Genomic DNA, 16780 nt, shown 5'->3' with positions numbered 1-16780 from the left:
GATCTATCAATTTCATAACATGGGTCAAAATCCATACACAAGGATAAAATTTCTGAGTTTGACTAGGTACAATCACATACACACATACACACACACGTACTAACATACTCTTTCTGATCATCTACGGCACATACTTCCCACCTTCAGTCTTTCCCAGTTCACTAACGGTGGGGACATATTATACTGAGCTGCACACACTTTGATGACCAACAATTACACATCGTTTAATTCCCTAAATACTCTTTGTTTGTGCGTTGCTTTCTAGTAATCCCTACTTGAAAAATGTTATTTCTCTATGAGGCATAATATGCTGAAAATATTTCTCCTGCCTTCTCTTTCAGTTCCTAACATGACAGCTGGTTGGATATCCTGATGGTATCTAAATTTCCCCTTGTCCAGAGCTATTATATCCAAATGATAAACTCTAGTGGCAAAAGTTCCAACATAATAACTCATAATTTCAATCAATGGAATGGGATCTATGATATTTCAGTTCTGGCCCTGACTTGGCCACTGCCTAGTTATGAATCCCTTCATCTATGTATAATGAGTGGGTCTGAAAATCAAGTTTGGAAATGGTACATATGCTCTCACAGGGCCCTCATAAACAAATATGGTAGTCAGTACCTATGAGATAATAGAAAATATGTATCAGGCCTCTACCCCTAATTCCTAACACACATTTCCTGAAATCCTTGTAATTTCTTTGGTGACAGGAGTAGCTTTTGTCTAATGAGGTGACTCTGTGTAGGTTTCTGGACAGAGGCTGGTCACTGGAAAGATCAAGCCATGATTAGAATCTTAGAATTTTCGGTCCGGCTCTTCGTTTTTTTTAGAAGGGAAAAGGGCTAAAAATGAATTTAATGATCAATCATGCCCTTTTATGGAAGCCTTCAGAAAAATCCCCAACTATAGGGTTCAGAGAGCTTCTGAGCTGGTGGACATGCGCAGGTGCTGGGAGAGTAGCACACCTGTGGAGGGATGGACACTCTTCACCCTACCTGCATACCTTCCCCTAGCATCATTTCCATTCTGATGTTCATTTGTATCCTCTTGTTATATCCTTTTATAATACGTTGGTAAACGTAAATAAATGTGTACTTCAGTTTTGTAAGCCGCTCTAGCAAATTTATCATACCCAGATAGGAGTCATTGGAATCTTCCATCTACAGCTGGTTTGTGAGAAGTCCATGTTGTCACCTGGACTTCTGACTGGCATCTGAAGGGGGTGAGCCCTTAACTTGTGGAATCAGATGCCATCTCTGGTAGACGGTGTCAGGATAGCAGACCACCCAGCTGGTGTCTAATGACTTGCTTGTGGTGGTAAAAACTGCCACACATCTTGTGACCAGAGTGTTGTGAGTGGGGTAGCAGTGTGAAAGTCAAGGAGACACACATTAGGAAGGACTGGCTTTTCCTTATATGGGAAGGAAGAACTGTAGGTTTTCTATTATAGTCCCACTGAAGCCACATGCATCCTCAGAATTCTCAACACAGTGCTACACGGGCCACCACCCCTCGGTGACGGTTTGTCTGTAGAATCAATACATGATATCCCACGTGTGGTCACCCAGGCCCCAGCACCTGTGATAACAATTTAGAATTGCCCCTGTTCTGTTGTGAGCTTTGGTCCTAGCAGCCTCAATTACGGCAAAATAATAGATTCTCTGGAATCCTTAGTTTCATCTCCCCATGGTCGAAATGTGATTCAAACAAAATAAAAGAGTAAGGGAGATGATGGAATCTGAAGAGAACACAAAGAAATTCTCAGAGAAGTCTAGGCAAAAGAAATTATTTTCTTATTACAGAAGGGCTTCTCATTGTACCAGACTTATTTGCAAACTAACATTTCATAGTACATTCTAGCATCTGGTTAACATTAGCTTTTGTTTTGTTCGTTGAGTTATGTTTATACACAGAGCCAACATTCTGTTATTTCTTGAATTTTTTTTTTGTCAATCTGTGTAATGCTACCCACTGTGCCAGATCATCTGCCCACCTGGCTTGAAACCAAGTCGCTACTGAAATCTACACTTTCAAATTCTAAAAGCAAAGTTACTCAACTGTGTAGTAACAAGAATGTCTCATTTGCACCCCAGAAAAACACTGCAAAAATGAAAAAAAAATTAATGCCGGTCTAGATAATAGCATTTTCTTTTTAAGTAGTCCATTTGGATGGGGATAGTATCAAGCATGTAATACAGGGCCAGAGTACATCCACTGCCTCTCACCCCTTCCGCACCTATGGCAGACATCCCTAGTCAAACATAAACTTTTCAATGATCTACTCCAGGTACTTCTGACCAACTGACCTGTGTTGGCAGGTGAGACAATACTCACTTGCCATCAGACTGTGGGTAAATAAGAAGAACCCTTCTATCAGCTTGATCACTCCAACAAATCAAACACCCACCTTCCATACTACCAGACACCGTCTTATTGTAGTAAAGAAAATCGAAGTGGTCAGAAATATTTGTTGCTGCAAGGATTTTTAAGATGATGTAGTACTGCCCTCCCGTTCATCAGGTGAGGATCCCGAGGCTAAGGATAGTGGAAGATAATTCAACTTCCCAGGGGTGAGCAGAAAAACTAGGATGAGTCTGAGGTGAACGCCCTTTTCTATATAGCACACCTGCTAAGCCAGGGCTGGTGAAGGTAAAAGAATACTCCATTTCTTTAGCTATGCTTCTATTTGCCTCAATTCCAAGAGTACAAGCAGCTTTGGTGTGCATCTCTTGCAATTCCCCCCTCACCATCAACTGTCTCTCAAAAATAAGTGTTTTTGTTTTTGTTTTTTGCCAGCGTTGAAGAAGGAAGCCTTTGGATTTCACGTTCACAAAGCGGGCAAAATTACACATTTGCTAAAGACTGCTTCTACAATTATACAATAGCCCCAAACCTACAATATGTATTTTTAGCCAATGATCTTAATAATTGGACTTTAGTTGAATCTCGGAGAGCTTATCAATGTCTAAACTCTATCCATGAGCACATTTGACATAGAAACTACTGTGCAATATTTCAGGCTAATATCCAAAAGAAAACCATTAAATTTTAAATGTTCTATGCATAGAAGAATACACAGAAAGAACCTGCTAAAACCTCCAAAGAGAAATTTATTCTTATATATTTAGTCTTTTGTTTTATAACTCGGTAATTTCTAAAGGATTCCAAAGTACCAAGAACCAGCTGCTCATTTTACAACAGCACTGTGCAATCTCAGAAGTTCTTAAATGATGCCACTAGCAGTATCGCATCACAAAGAAATGAGCAGCAAAGCAAGAATACATTCTTGAAAGGGGTTTAAATGTTTAACCCAATATGTACCAAAAAACTGATCAAGAGATTATTTCCTCACATGACCCATCATTATCAGAAATAGAAAAAAGACCATTCAAAATGATTTTTTCATGTTTTAAGGTGATCTTTAAAAGGTACACATCTTTAAAATCTTTGCTTATAATGAGTAAAATCATCAAAGATGTGAGGTTTGAATTCTAGAAAAATATTTTTCTATACTCACACAACTGTAAGCAACACACGTAAAAGTACTGGTTATTTAATCAGAAATGAGGCCAAAGACTCTTTAATAATAAGGTAATTCCATGTGCCCAGCACATCGACAACACCACTGAATTATATTAACAGTCTAAAAACACAGAAAAATCTAGAATAAGATCGACTCTATTAGAACCATTCACAACTTAAATTTAAATACGCCCCACAATTATGGCCATCAACAAATCACAAGTCATAAAAAAAAAAAATAACAATCAAGAGATGCTAAATCCATTTATTGAATAAAATGCAAGCATGCTTACAAAGAAAAGAATCAAACCAGAAATCGGCGACCTACTTCTCTTCCCAGTAAGCGTGGCTAACAAAGGAACTATACAAAGGCTGTAGGATCCGAGGACCAGCAGTGTCAACAAGGTAGCATCATAGTGCCTCTCTGAGCCAGCCGGTGGGGTGAGTGTAGAATTGATAAATATTTTTGAAGAAATATCCGTCTCTGTACAACTGCGAAATCCTCCTGGTACAGTCATTTAAAAAGATCAAAGCGATCTTAAGCAGGAAAAACTGCAGCCATGTTCACTCCCCTACCCTCATGCTTGCTCTTAGTGAATTAGAGGGGGGGGGGGGGGTCTGTAAGCTCCAAGGCGCTACACAGAACAGATCAAACCAGCTAGCAAATCACACTCAGAAAGACTCATTGATTTCAATGCTTCATCTGCAACGGGGACACATCGCCACTAGACAGGCTCTGTGGGTGTAGGGTAAACTCCTTTGTCAGGAGACAAAAAGGAAGGGACAAAAGCATTTTACAACCGCCTTCGGAGAGTCAGACACAGAACTGGAACGGTGGCCAAGTCAACAGGGCTGTCCCTGGGAGGCGCCGGGCAGGGCACCGGGGACTGCAGCCAAGGGCCACGTCCCTCGGCCACCGGCTCCCCCGGAGCACACTGGGCGGCCCGCTTCGCCGGTTTGCTTTTAAAATTCACGCCGCACCCGGGGAAAGCTGCAAGGGGAAGTAACCTTAAGGTAACACGCGTGCGAGCGGCCTCGGCAAAGTCACAGAGCGTTGCTGGTTCCACGCAAACCTTTCTTAGGTTATGCCACAACTTTAAAGGTGAAATGATAAGCGGACAGTCACCTTTTTAAAATTTTAAGTGACCCATTTTAATATTCCCCAAGTTCCAGGACACGGCTCCTCACTATCCTGTGAGACAAGCTACTGCTGCCTCTCGGAAACGTGCTCAGGAACTCGCCATGAGTTGGATGCCTCGTCCTCCACACGCTCACATTCTTGTTTCTCTCACGCGCTGGCTGAGGGTCCCCCTGGACCATCGACAACCTCTCTGAGCCTCCCTTGCTCACCTCATGTATATAGTCAGGGCAGTGGTAGAAGTTATAGGAGAAGAAAAGAAAGAAAAGAAAGAAAAGAAAAGAAAAGAAAAGAAAAGAAAAGAAAAGAAAAGAAAAGAAAAGAAAAGAAAAGAAAAGAAAAGAAAAGAAAAGAAAAGAAAAGAAAAGAAAAGAAAAGAAAAGAAAAGAAAAGAAAAGAAAAGAAAAGAAAAGAAAAAGAAAAAGAAAAAGAAAAAGAAAAGAAAAGAAAAAAGAAAGGAGGGGAGGGGAGGGGAGGGGAGGGGAGGGGAGGGGAGGGGAGGGGAGGGGAGGGGAGGGGAGGGGAGGGGAGGGGAGGGGAGAGGAGAGGAGAGGAGAGGAGAGGAGAGGAGAGGAGAGGAGAGGAGAGGAGAGGAGAGGAGAGGAGAGGAGAGGAGAGAGAAAGAAAGAATGAATGTATGGCAACCCTGTAATAGCGCTCCACACCCAGAAGGTTCAAGAACTATGACCACTTTGTCCTTGTTCTTCCACCAGAAACAAACTGATGCCTCCTTAAAGCAGAGCGAATTGCCCTCCTCTCCAACCTCACTCCCAATAATCCTGTTTTATCCGGTATTCTAGTTACTCACGTGATGATCCTCTTCAACTACCTTTTAGATATGGACCAGTTCTTTGATATCCCATATCCCTCACAGCATCTGTCGTGGTGCCTGTACACTGACAGTCCACAACTGCTCAAATTAATAAATCTGTTAGTTGTTTGGTGAGGAAATTTTAAAGAGGAAATGAGCAAATAGATACTAATACCGAACAGGAAAAACATAGCTCAATTAAATCAATCATTTTATTAACACAGGAAACAGAATTCCTCATAGGCTTTCCTTGAGGTTAAAAAAAAAATTTCATTTTGAAAGCTTTAGGCTTATAAACTTAATCTCCTGTGCTAACTACTGAGTCAAAACACAAAATGAATACTCAGAATCATGAAATCTTCACACAGACGTGGTTTTTTAGTTTTGATTTAGAGGCAGAAGAGCAGAGGCGATGAGGAGACCATCAGGACATGTGAAGGGTAGATGTAACCCTGTAACCTGGAGTAATTAACTCAGTTTTGTGGGACAGAGCAATCGATCAAAAGAGCCATGTGACACAGGAGCTTCTGGCAAAGTTAAGATCAAAGCTATGACTTCTGCTCATACTGTTGATTAAAAAGTAAACAAACTAGTCCATTCACACACTAGGCTACTGTATAAATAGATGACAATTTAAAAACCCAAACAGAAAGAAAAATTTGAGGAAAAAAATTCATTAAAAAAGTTACCTATTGCCTACCACCAGGTGGTGCTGTACTATTTTTTTTCATTCCCCTTTCATCTTGACTTTATTTGTCACACTTAAAATGGTTTTCATTCAAAATTTCTTGCAGCCTGTGCAGCCCTGGTGGCCCAGCAGTTTAGCCCAGGGCGTGATCCTGGAGCCTCAGGATTGAGTCCCACATCAGGCTCTCTGTATGGAGCCTGCTTCTCCCTCTGCCTGTCTCTGCCCCTGTGTTTCTCTCATGAATAAATAAATAAAATCTTAAAACAATAACAACAACAACAACAACAAAATTTCTGGCAGCTATTGGGACTTCATCAGATAAAAAGCTCCTGCACAGCAAAAGAAACAGTCAACAAAACTAAAAGACAACCTACAGAATGGGAGAAGATATTTGCAAATGACAGATCAGATAAAGGGCTGGTATCGAAGATCTATAAAGTACTTATTAAACTCAATACCCAAGAAACAATCTGATCATGAGATGGACAAAAGACAGGAATAGAAATCTCACAAGAAGACATATAGACATGGCCAACATGCACATGAGAAAATGCTCCGCATCACTTGCCATCAGGGAAACACAAATCAAAACCACAATAAGATTTGTATTATTGTGGAAATAATCACACCAGTGAGAATGGGGAAAATTAACAAAGCAAGAAACAACAAATGTTGGAGAGGATGTGGAGAAAGGGGAACCCTCTTGCACTGCTGGTGGGAATGTGAACTGGTGCAGCCACTCTGGAAAACTGTGTGGAGGTTCCTCAAAGAGTTAAAAATAGAACTGCCCTGCGACCCAGCAATTGCACTGCTGGGGATTTACCCCAAAGATACAGATGCAGTGAAACGCCGGGACACCTGCACCCCGATGTTTCTAGCAGCAATGTCCACAATGGCCAAACTGTGGAAGGAGCCTCGGTGTCCATCGAAAGATGAATGGATAAAGAAGCTGTGGTCTATGTATACAATGGAATATTACTCAGCCATTAGAAACGACAAATACCCACCATTTGCTTTGACATGGATGGAACTGGAGGGTATTATGCTGAGTGAAATAAGTCAATCAGAGAAGGACAAAGATTATATGGTCTCATTCATACAGGGAATATAAGAAATAGTGAAAGGGAATAAAGGGGAAAGGAGAGAAAATGAGTGGGAAAAATTAGAGAGGAAGACAGAACATGAGAGACTCCTAACTCTGGGAAACGAACAGGGGTAGTGGAAGGGGAGGTGGGCGGGGGGTGGGGGTGACTGAGTGACGGGCACTGAGGGGGGCACTTGACGGGATGAGCACTGGGTTTTATACTATGTTGGCAAATCGAACTCCTATTTAAAAAATAGCAAAAAAAAAAAATTTCTTGCAGAAGCATTTCCACCTGGCAATGAAATATGTATGCTTCATATTCTCTGGCATATTTGAAACCACACAATCCTGATGCTCACACCTGCTACCTGATTATGGGCATTTCCCAAATTCAACCTTTACAACTTTCTTCTTTCCTATCTCTCACAGAATCTTCATTTATTTTACTCTAACCCTTGTCCATATGGATGCAGCCCAAATTCTCACCTGCAGCTTTATCCTTTCTGGATACTAATGCCACTCATATTTTAAATTCCTTGCTGAATGTTTCAATTTCAACACTTAGATGCCTTTCTCCCTATTTCTGCTAATTATAAATCCATTTTTCCTTTTTCCCAGCCTCAAAACCCTGGAATCATCCTTTCTTCCTCACATCCCCATATGATCTAACATGAAGATTCTCAATACTAAATAGTATTATGCCACTGAAAAATATGAAGAGCTGAAAAAACTTAGATGAAAAAGATGGTGTCATATATTCCTAATGGCCTCATAAGTGAGTGAAGTAGTATTTCTGGGAAGTGATGCTCATTGCTTTGTAGAAGTTCAGTGATTATGCTCATAAAAATTTCATCTTAATAGAGGAGCTTCAACTCCTTAGATCCAGCATTTAAAGTCACACACATTGAAGTTCTACATATCTCCAGTCATATCCTTGTGCTTAATAACTATAAAAATCAAATGGCCAGTTATTTTATTAGCAAAAGAAGAGTTTATTTGGTAATAGAGAATTGCAACTCAAGATCAGCAAGCCATGGTAAAGCCATATGCAGGTCCCTCGAACATAGGAGAGGGCAATGGGAAGTTGGGAAGGCTGTCATAAATAGTCTGCTGGAGTAAGTTGGGAGCTGGATGTATAAAGGCTTTTCACTGGCTGGGTTGTTTGTGGGGTGGGGGTGGAGGGCTTCCTCCTGCAGAGACGATAGTATCTGCTTGCAAGTTAGTCTTCTCATAGGTATTGCTACTGACAACAAAGTGGTGGTAGGGCTCCCCCTGCCCAAACCTCCAATTTCATTATAGTGAGGGTTCCCATTACTAATTTTATACATGCTATTCTTTTACAGGGGTATATGCTCTGCTCCGATCAATATAGTTTGCTGACACCAGGAAGTGCTATTTTTTTTTTAAGATTTTATTTATTTATTCATGAGACAGAGACACAGGCAGAGGGAGAAGCCAGCTCCATGCAGGGAGCCTGATGTGGGACTCAATCCCGGTACTCCAGGATCACACCCTGGGCTGAAGGCAGGTGCTAAACCACTGAGCCACCCAGGGATCCCCGAGGAAGTACTATTCTAATCTCATGAGGCACATCATTTCTTTTCGAGGAGGTCGTCTTCCTCTCTATCCAAATCCTACTAATCCTTATTCACCCCCTTAATGTTTTGCCTCAACAACTATATTAGACTCCTAAAGTTATGTCCATCCACTTTTTCCAAGTCCATAATGTTGATCTCCTGAACATGAAAAAAAGGTCATGACCCAGTCTAAAATTGGTGGCTCCCCATTATCTACAGGGTAATCTTATTTTTAACCTTAACATTTAATTTTAAAGGTGGAAATGGCAGTCCTAGGATTGATTCCAATCAACTTCTCCCCAATTATCCTTTGCCATGCTCCTATTCCTACACGTGCACACACACCACCTTATTTCCGCAGGCCTTTTTATTTTTACTCTATTCTTCAGCTATGCCCATCTTTGTGAATGAACTAGCCTCTTCTCCATCTGGTGCCCTCCGTTGCCTGATGAATACAAAGTTGACAGCTCTTTTAAATCCTTGCCACTCATTTGTAGCCCCTACTCCAGATCTACTGAATCACAACCTCCATTTTAACAAAATCTGGTGATTCAAATACACATAAGTATGAGAAACACTGTTGAGAATCCTAACTTCTTTGTAAAACCTCTCCTGCCAGGTCACCCTCCCACATGTGCCATGGGCCATACCTTCCTTTACCACACCAGCACTTGCTTCCACCACAGCATGTTTCAGTAGGGCTCTCAGACTACTCTCTAAGATCCCTGAGAACAGGAAAAAGACCCAATTCCATCTGTCTCTCAGGACCTAGCAAAGTGTCTAGTATGGGGTAAGACTTAATAAATATTCGCTGAATGAATTTTTTAAGGCCAAGAGCAAGGTTTGGGAAATAGGGAGAAGTTGGTGGAAGGAGACAAACTTTCAGCTATAAGAAGATAGTCTGAGGATCTAATGTAAAATGGTGACTATAGCTGATAACACTGTATTATATAATTGGAATTTGTTAAGAGTTGAACTTAAAGGACATCAACCAAAAAAAAAAAAAAAAAAGAAAAGAGAAATACATGAAGTGAGGGATAGGTTAATTAACTCCATAACTAAAGTCATTCTGTTATGTATGTCAAATCACCACAGTGTACACTTTAAATGTCTTACAATTTTAATTGTCAGTTAGACTTCAATCAAGTTAGAAAAAACTAGATGTAGAATTATACAGATGATAGTAATAGCTATTAATTTTTTTTCAAAAGCCAGGAGTAAATTCTGATAATACCTTCTGTCATCTACAATGAAGCATTAAACACTTAATTTTTACAAGCTTATTTGTCCTTTGTTAATACTAATAGACTCTTCAGTCTATTAACTAGATAAAAGGAAACATTTTCCTTTATAGTCCTTATAATAATTAGCAAGTAACAGATATTCAAATATTCATTTGATTTTTAAATATATATCTAGCCATCAGTTTTACTTGCTTTTGGAGATACAGAAACATATCTTTGAGAATATGCATTTAGTAAATTAGGGCCCCTTGAGAGCAAAAACATATGATGAGTCTGCATCATCACTGGAAATAGTAAGTAAGGTAGATACAGCAAGTAACAGATGAAAATCTCTGGGCTACAGCAACAGTATAGTTAAGGCCAAACAAGTTTGGGAACTCAACTTGTCTTTCAGAAAAGGATGTTTCATAGCATTGTTTCTGACAGCATCGTGAGTTTACAGACATTTCCCAGCGTGCCTCAGAATTACTACAGACCTGCATCCTTTCTGACTGTAACAAACAGCCAGGCACCAGAAGCAAGGTCACCCCGTCAGCCTGTGATTGCCATGACCTGCCCTACCACATTCACATGGCTCATTGTCCCTCCCACCCAGATCCACACCCTCCACTTAATAGCAACTTGTAGTCGTAGCAAAAGACTTCCCCATTGGGCCATTAGTCTGACTAGAGGACAGTAAGGGTACTAAACAACGCCTCCATCACCACAGATTCAGCACCTTTGAACCTCAGAATAATCCTAACAGTGCACTGCCATTACTATTTCCAGCTCACAGAGGAGAGAGCTACTTGGGTAGTTAAACGGCTTCCTCGGGTCGGACACCGAAGTAGTGACAGTGATGCCAGGAAGGCAGGCAACCTACCACCACCAGCCCAGAGTTCTCTCTACTCAGCAGCAGAGAAGAAGCATTAGGCTGGAGGCCTCCTGAGCTTCTCTTTCTAGAAGGGGGCTCCCCTAGTGCAATGGTAAACACAGTGGAGATACGACCAAGGTATTTCACTGTTTTACCAACAGTCCTAATGTTTAACTGTAGAGCAAAGTTGACCTCAGGTACCTGTAATTAGACTTCATCTAAAGAAGCAGTAAAACATATACACCATAACTAATATTAAAAGATGTGGCAATACTGGGCTGAGAGACTGAGTCACCTGCACACCAAATTCTTCAACAAGGAAATCCTTATAGGACTGCTCTTACAGTTCAGAGGGGTAGTATTTACCCTTTCACTTCACAGCATGTAACCCACCCTAGATGTAAACCATCAAGATTTAAGACCTACCTGCAGAGGTATCACTAGCCTCAGCGGTTTTTTTAAACTTAAGCTGTTAGCATAATCTTCCACAGAGACAACAGATTTGTTTTGACCCTGTAATTATTACCATCTTTTGTCTACGGGAAACACTGAAGGAACAGCATTTGCACTTAGCCTCAGACAGTAATACAGAGAGTCTATTGGGCTTAAAGTATGGCTTCATCAACAAGCAATGTACTTGGACATCCACCTTGGAAAATCCAATTAAACGTGCTGCATTTAACAGCAAAACATCATTAAGGGATGCCTTGTAAAACTAAAAATCTAATAAAATGATTTATTAAGTGGAAAAAAGATATTAATATTACCCTATTTTTTAAGCTCACACTTACCTATATATCCAAAAATTCCAGAAGATTTGCCAGGATCTTAGGAGGCGGTTATGAAATGCAGCACAGTGGCACACAGAGGAAAGAGGAAGGAAAGAGGCAGAAATAGGCAATTTTCCCTTCACACTTTATATGCTTATTACTCCATGTGTATTTTCTTTTGATAATAAGCATATTTTATCATAAAAGCTAACATAAAACATTAAAACACTAATAGATATTATTAAAGTCAGTGGAGTCAAATATTTAATCAGATAAATGATGTTCAAAACAGATAAACCAAGAAAAGATAAATTGGATCAACAATTAAAGTAAGGAGAGTCTAATCATTTTTTTATTCCTGTGCTTCTGCAAGCATCAGTATTCTTCACTCCCATTAATTTTACTAAGAAAAACACAACAAAGACATCAATGGCCTAATTGAGGCTTTTATATGGTTATGATGAAAACAGTCCCTTTGCTACTGGAAAGTTCTTCATGAGGCCATAATGGTGTGTTCCTAGGACTCAAAATTAAAGCCAAAGAAGGAACTCCTGAATGGTACTCCTTTGTTTCGACACTTCTATTAAAGGATTCATTGTCCAGGAGAAAGCTCCCAGGGCATTCACAGGTGTACAGTGTCCTCTCTCAGCTCCAGCCCGGCTTCCTCTGCTCTTGACAGGAAGGCTGGGAAAGAAGGTGGGTCCCAGAAGCTTGCAAAATGCCTTCAAAGTAAGAAGAGCAGTTTTCCAGGCCACAGAAGTATCTACCCGTCAAAGCAAGTTCTCCTCTCTGAACTCTCAACCAGACCAGGAGAATTCAGCTTTAATATATTTTTCACGAGATGATTCAGCAGTAAGCCAAATGACCTGTTCTTCACATTTGATTAAATTTAAGTGTTCTGAAGAAGTTTCAAGGAACTGACAATAATGAAAAAAAAATGAAACCTTAACTGCTATATAATCTCTATTAGAAGATACAGATCTTAATAAAAATCTGGACAACAGATTCACAAGGGGGTGATGCTATAGAAGCATTTACTTCTCTGCATAGTAAGGTAACTGGAAAGTAAGGTAATCCCAAAGCATAGATGTATAGTGTGCTAGAAACACCCGACATCTTTCTATAGAAATCACTGCCAAATATTTTCAGTAATAATTATGAATACTAGAGAATACATAGTATCTCATTAAAAATTTTTTAACAGGATTGTGGTTTACGTGGCATACTAGGTATGCAGGTATCATGGGGAAGAAGATGATGACATTGGAAAGGTAGACAGTTTACTGTTCAGGATGGCATGAAATACCAGGCTAAGAACTTCAGCGCTTAACTGTTGTGGGTGGGATATGGTGGGAAGACTGAGAGGGCAGGGGACTGCAGTTTTCTTGGCATTTGCCCTGGGGTTTGATCAAGGGGTGGTGGTGTGCTTAACCGACCAGCAGGAAGAGTTTGAATTCAAGTCTGAAATCAGAGAAGGGCTCGGGAGGCTAGCACACTTGCCAGCGCTGGAGGCCATGGAGATTTTCACTGGACAAGGCAACAATTGCCAAGGCCAGTCTAGAATACAGAAACTACACATTAACATATATAGTTTAAATAGAAGTTATTTTATAAAATATAATAAGTATCAATAAGGTAGGGCCATTAACTAGTCAGGAAGAGAAAGTGCCAAATAGACAGCTAAAAGATGAGAATATGTTTATAGCTATAATTATAACTTGGGCAGTTTTAGCACAAGTCTATAGAAAAAGTGACCTTTAGATAATTATCTACAGTAGCTGGGAATTATTATAAAGCTAAGATCAGTCTACCCAAAAGGATAAAAAAAAATAAGTTATGGGAGAAATGAATTATGTTCAAAACTGTGGCTGCAGGTTCATTTTTACTTAACCCAAAAGGACCATGTTTTCTCATTAATACTAATGTAGATGTTAGAAAAATTTAATTTCAATGGTAAGTGTTATTGTCTAAAAACTACATAAATAAACCTGATAAGTTGCTTATAAAAATCAATACTGTAAAACAGCTTTTCAATGTAGCAGCAAATGGAAAAAAGATCCTTTACTTTAGCAATAAAAATCCTTGCACACAGAGACATGTACATGTACACACTATTTCTATAAATTTATCAAAAAGTGCTATGACAGAAAACTATTTAAATGAGGGACATAAAAGATTTGAATAAGTGAATATCCATGTTAATTATTCCCTGAATTAATATATTAATTGAATCATATTCCAATCTAAATACATGTGGTTACTTTAAAGGGGGATTTGGGAAAATTTTTAGAAAACCATTTAAATTAGTTTAAAGTAACTAAGAATAGCTAAAAATTCTGGAATATAAACATGAGGGGATGACAGCTGAAGAACAGAAAACTCAGATTTAAAAAAAAAATTGGATAAAGTACTTGAATAGACCTTTCTCCAAAGAAAATATATATAATGGCCAACAACACTTGAAAAGATGCTCAGTGTGAAGAAGCTGGAATTCTGTGAATTGCTTAGAGAGTAAAATGGCAAAGTTGCTGTGGAAAATGGTATGGCCATTTGAAAAATGAAACGAAAAATATACTAGCATATGATCCACTAATTCCACCTCTAGGTATATACCAAGTTGTTCCAATGGACAACCCAAGTTGTCCACTGACAGAGGAATGGATAAACAAAATGTGGTACATATGTACTATGACATATTATTCCATCCTTTAAAAAGGAAAGAAATTCTGACACATATTAGGATATGGATGAAAGTTGAAGACATTATACTAAGTGAAATAAGTCCCTCACAAGGAACAGATATCACACGATTCTTCTTATATGAGGCACCTAGAGTAGTCAAATTCAGAGACATAGAATGGTGATTGCCAGAGACTAAGGGGGTGGTGAACGAGGAGTTAGTCTTTAATGCATAAAGAGGTTCAGTTGGGGAAGAAAAAGTTCTGGAGATGGGATGATGGTCACTCTTGCACAACAGAGGGAATCTATTTTATACCACTGAACTACAAGCTTAAAAATGATTAGAATGGTAAATTTTATGTGACAAATTTAATCACAATAAAAAAATTAAGAGGTTGTATTATTAGTTATTATAGGATGTTACAAAATAATAGTCTGTTGTTGGCACAAAACTATATTGACAGATTAATAAACTGCTGTATAAATCCCAGAAATATAAAAATTTAGAATAGGATAAGGGAGAGTTTTTCAAATAAGAGATTTGTAGTTTTAAGACAACTGAATTTTTAAAAATTACAATTTGAGAAGCATGTATGATGTAGTGATTAAAAGTGAACTTTCCAGAGCCAGAATGCCTAGGTTTTAAACCCAGTTCCAGCACACACCGGCTGTGAGCAGGTTAACTAGCCTCTCTGTGCTGTTATTTCACATATGAAAATAATGGGCATGATTATAGGTTACTTACTTTATGCCTTCTTTTAAAAGTTAAATAATTTTTATTTTTAAAATGCTTAGAACAATACTTGTAACATCTTAAGTGACCTAAATATTTAGCCACTAGTCTTATCACACACAAACACCACAAAAAATAAAATAGGATTATAAAGAGTTTAGAACAAAACCATACAAATTAGCTGTAATAACTCGATATAGATTAGTCTCTTTCAATAGAGAAGGTCTTGTTCAGCATAAAAACATAGGCAAAACTAAAGGAAAACATATTGGACCATATAAAAAAATTGAAAAATTTAAGTCACCATATACACAAAAAAAGGAAATTAATAACAAAGGACAATGAACAATATCAAAACAAAGAATCATATGCTTCCAAATGTAAGCGAGCAAAAGCTCTTAATGAAACAGTAAATAAAAATAGTCCATATAATTTTTAAAAATGTTTAACCTTACTGTGTCTAGCATCTTTCCTGGCTCCCCAACTGCCATCCCTCACCCCCATTTCCATTGCTCACACACTATAGAAAGATTTAAAAACCCTAATTCTTGCATTCCCAATCTTTCTTCAAGTTGGAGTGACCATGCATCTTGGTCTGTGCCAATACGACTTAAAGACACAAGGGTTAGACGTAAGGTGCTGAACAGGATTTTTCCTCCCCGATAGAGACAGGCACACATGCCGGGAGTAAGCTTCAACTCTAGGATGTTGTCCTTCACCTTTAGCCTTTTACATAGTAGCAGGAGGACTTAGAACTTGGAACTCGTAGCGACCACATTTTAACTGAAGTCACTGACAAAACGACATGCTGCATCAGGAAGATGACATTATTGAATCACCAAACCTAGACCTACCATCTCTAGACTTTCTGTTAAACACACAACCTCTGTTTTGAACCAAATGGCATCCTTAACTACCAAGTGTTCCTCTCTCAGCATCTGATGCAGTTGATTCCTCCTTCCTCCTTGAAAGGTTTTCTTTACTTGGCTTCCAGAACAACACTCTTAACTGACTCCCTCCTACCCTCCTGGCTGTTTCTTTTTGATCTCCTTTGTGATTCCTCCTTATCTCCCTAATCCTTTAAAATTTAGGAGTTCCCCAGTGATATCCTTGACCTGTTCTCTTCTGTGCATTCTCTTAGTGGTCTTATCCAGTCTGGCAGTTTTAAATACCATCTAAATATTGATGAATCCCAAATTTATACCTGTAGATCAGACTTCTATGCACTCTACACTTGTATATCTCACTTTCTACTCAAAATCTTCACTTATAAGTTATTCATCTCAATTTAGTATCTCTATAGCTTGGTTCTTGCTACCCATCTCCCAATATCTGTGTCACCACCATCTATACCTATCTCAGTGGATGGAAACATTGGCCTTCCACTGTTTGCACCCAAAGTGTGTAGAGTTACCACTTTTTAGTACTTTAGATTATCAAGCATCCTATATACTTTTACTTATGTATTTATTACCTGTCTCTCCCACCAGAATGTAACTTCAAAGAGGGCATGGTTTTATCTTGTATTCACTTCTGTACCTCAGCACTTTGATCACCAAGTCTACATTTACTCAAAAAAGACTTCGTGCCAAGCATATGACAATTAAAATAAGATACCATTTTGCACTTTCTGAAACAGTAAACATTTGAAAAGAGTGTTAGCAATGTCAAAATA

The 16780-nt window shown here is 39.0% G+C and overlaps 1 protein-coding gene across 6 annotated transcripts in view; it reads right to left on the bottom strand.

Moving 5' to 3' along the window:
• Positions 1 to 16780, bottom strand: part of MTUS1 (microtubule associated scaffold protein 1) — a 166735-nt gene that overhangs the window by 78156 nt on the left and 71799 nt on the right. The window contains exon 1 of one of the 6 annotated variants that reach the window (XM_072776168.1): positions 3857 to 4061. The exons of the other annotated variants lie outside the window; for them this stretch is intronic. Within the exon in view, the coding sequence (XP_072632269.1) occupies positions 3857 to 4046 (190 nt within the window). The 5' untranslated portion in view covers positions 4047 to 4061. Of the gene's footprint in view, positions 1 to 3856; positions 4062 to 16780 lie in introns of those variants that run through there. 6 annotated transcript variants of the gene reach the window in all.

The sequence above is a fragment of the Canis lupus genome, chromosome 15 (assembly GCF_048164855.1).
Source record: "Canis lupus baileyi chromosome 15, mCanLup2.hap1, whole genome shotgun sequence".
Classification (NCBI taxonomy): Eukaryota; Metazoa; Chordata; class Mammalia; order Carnivora; family Canidae; genus Canis; species Canis lupus.
Note: the sequence above shows the minus strand (reverse complement) of the source record. Positions and strands in the feature narration are given on the sequence as shown.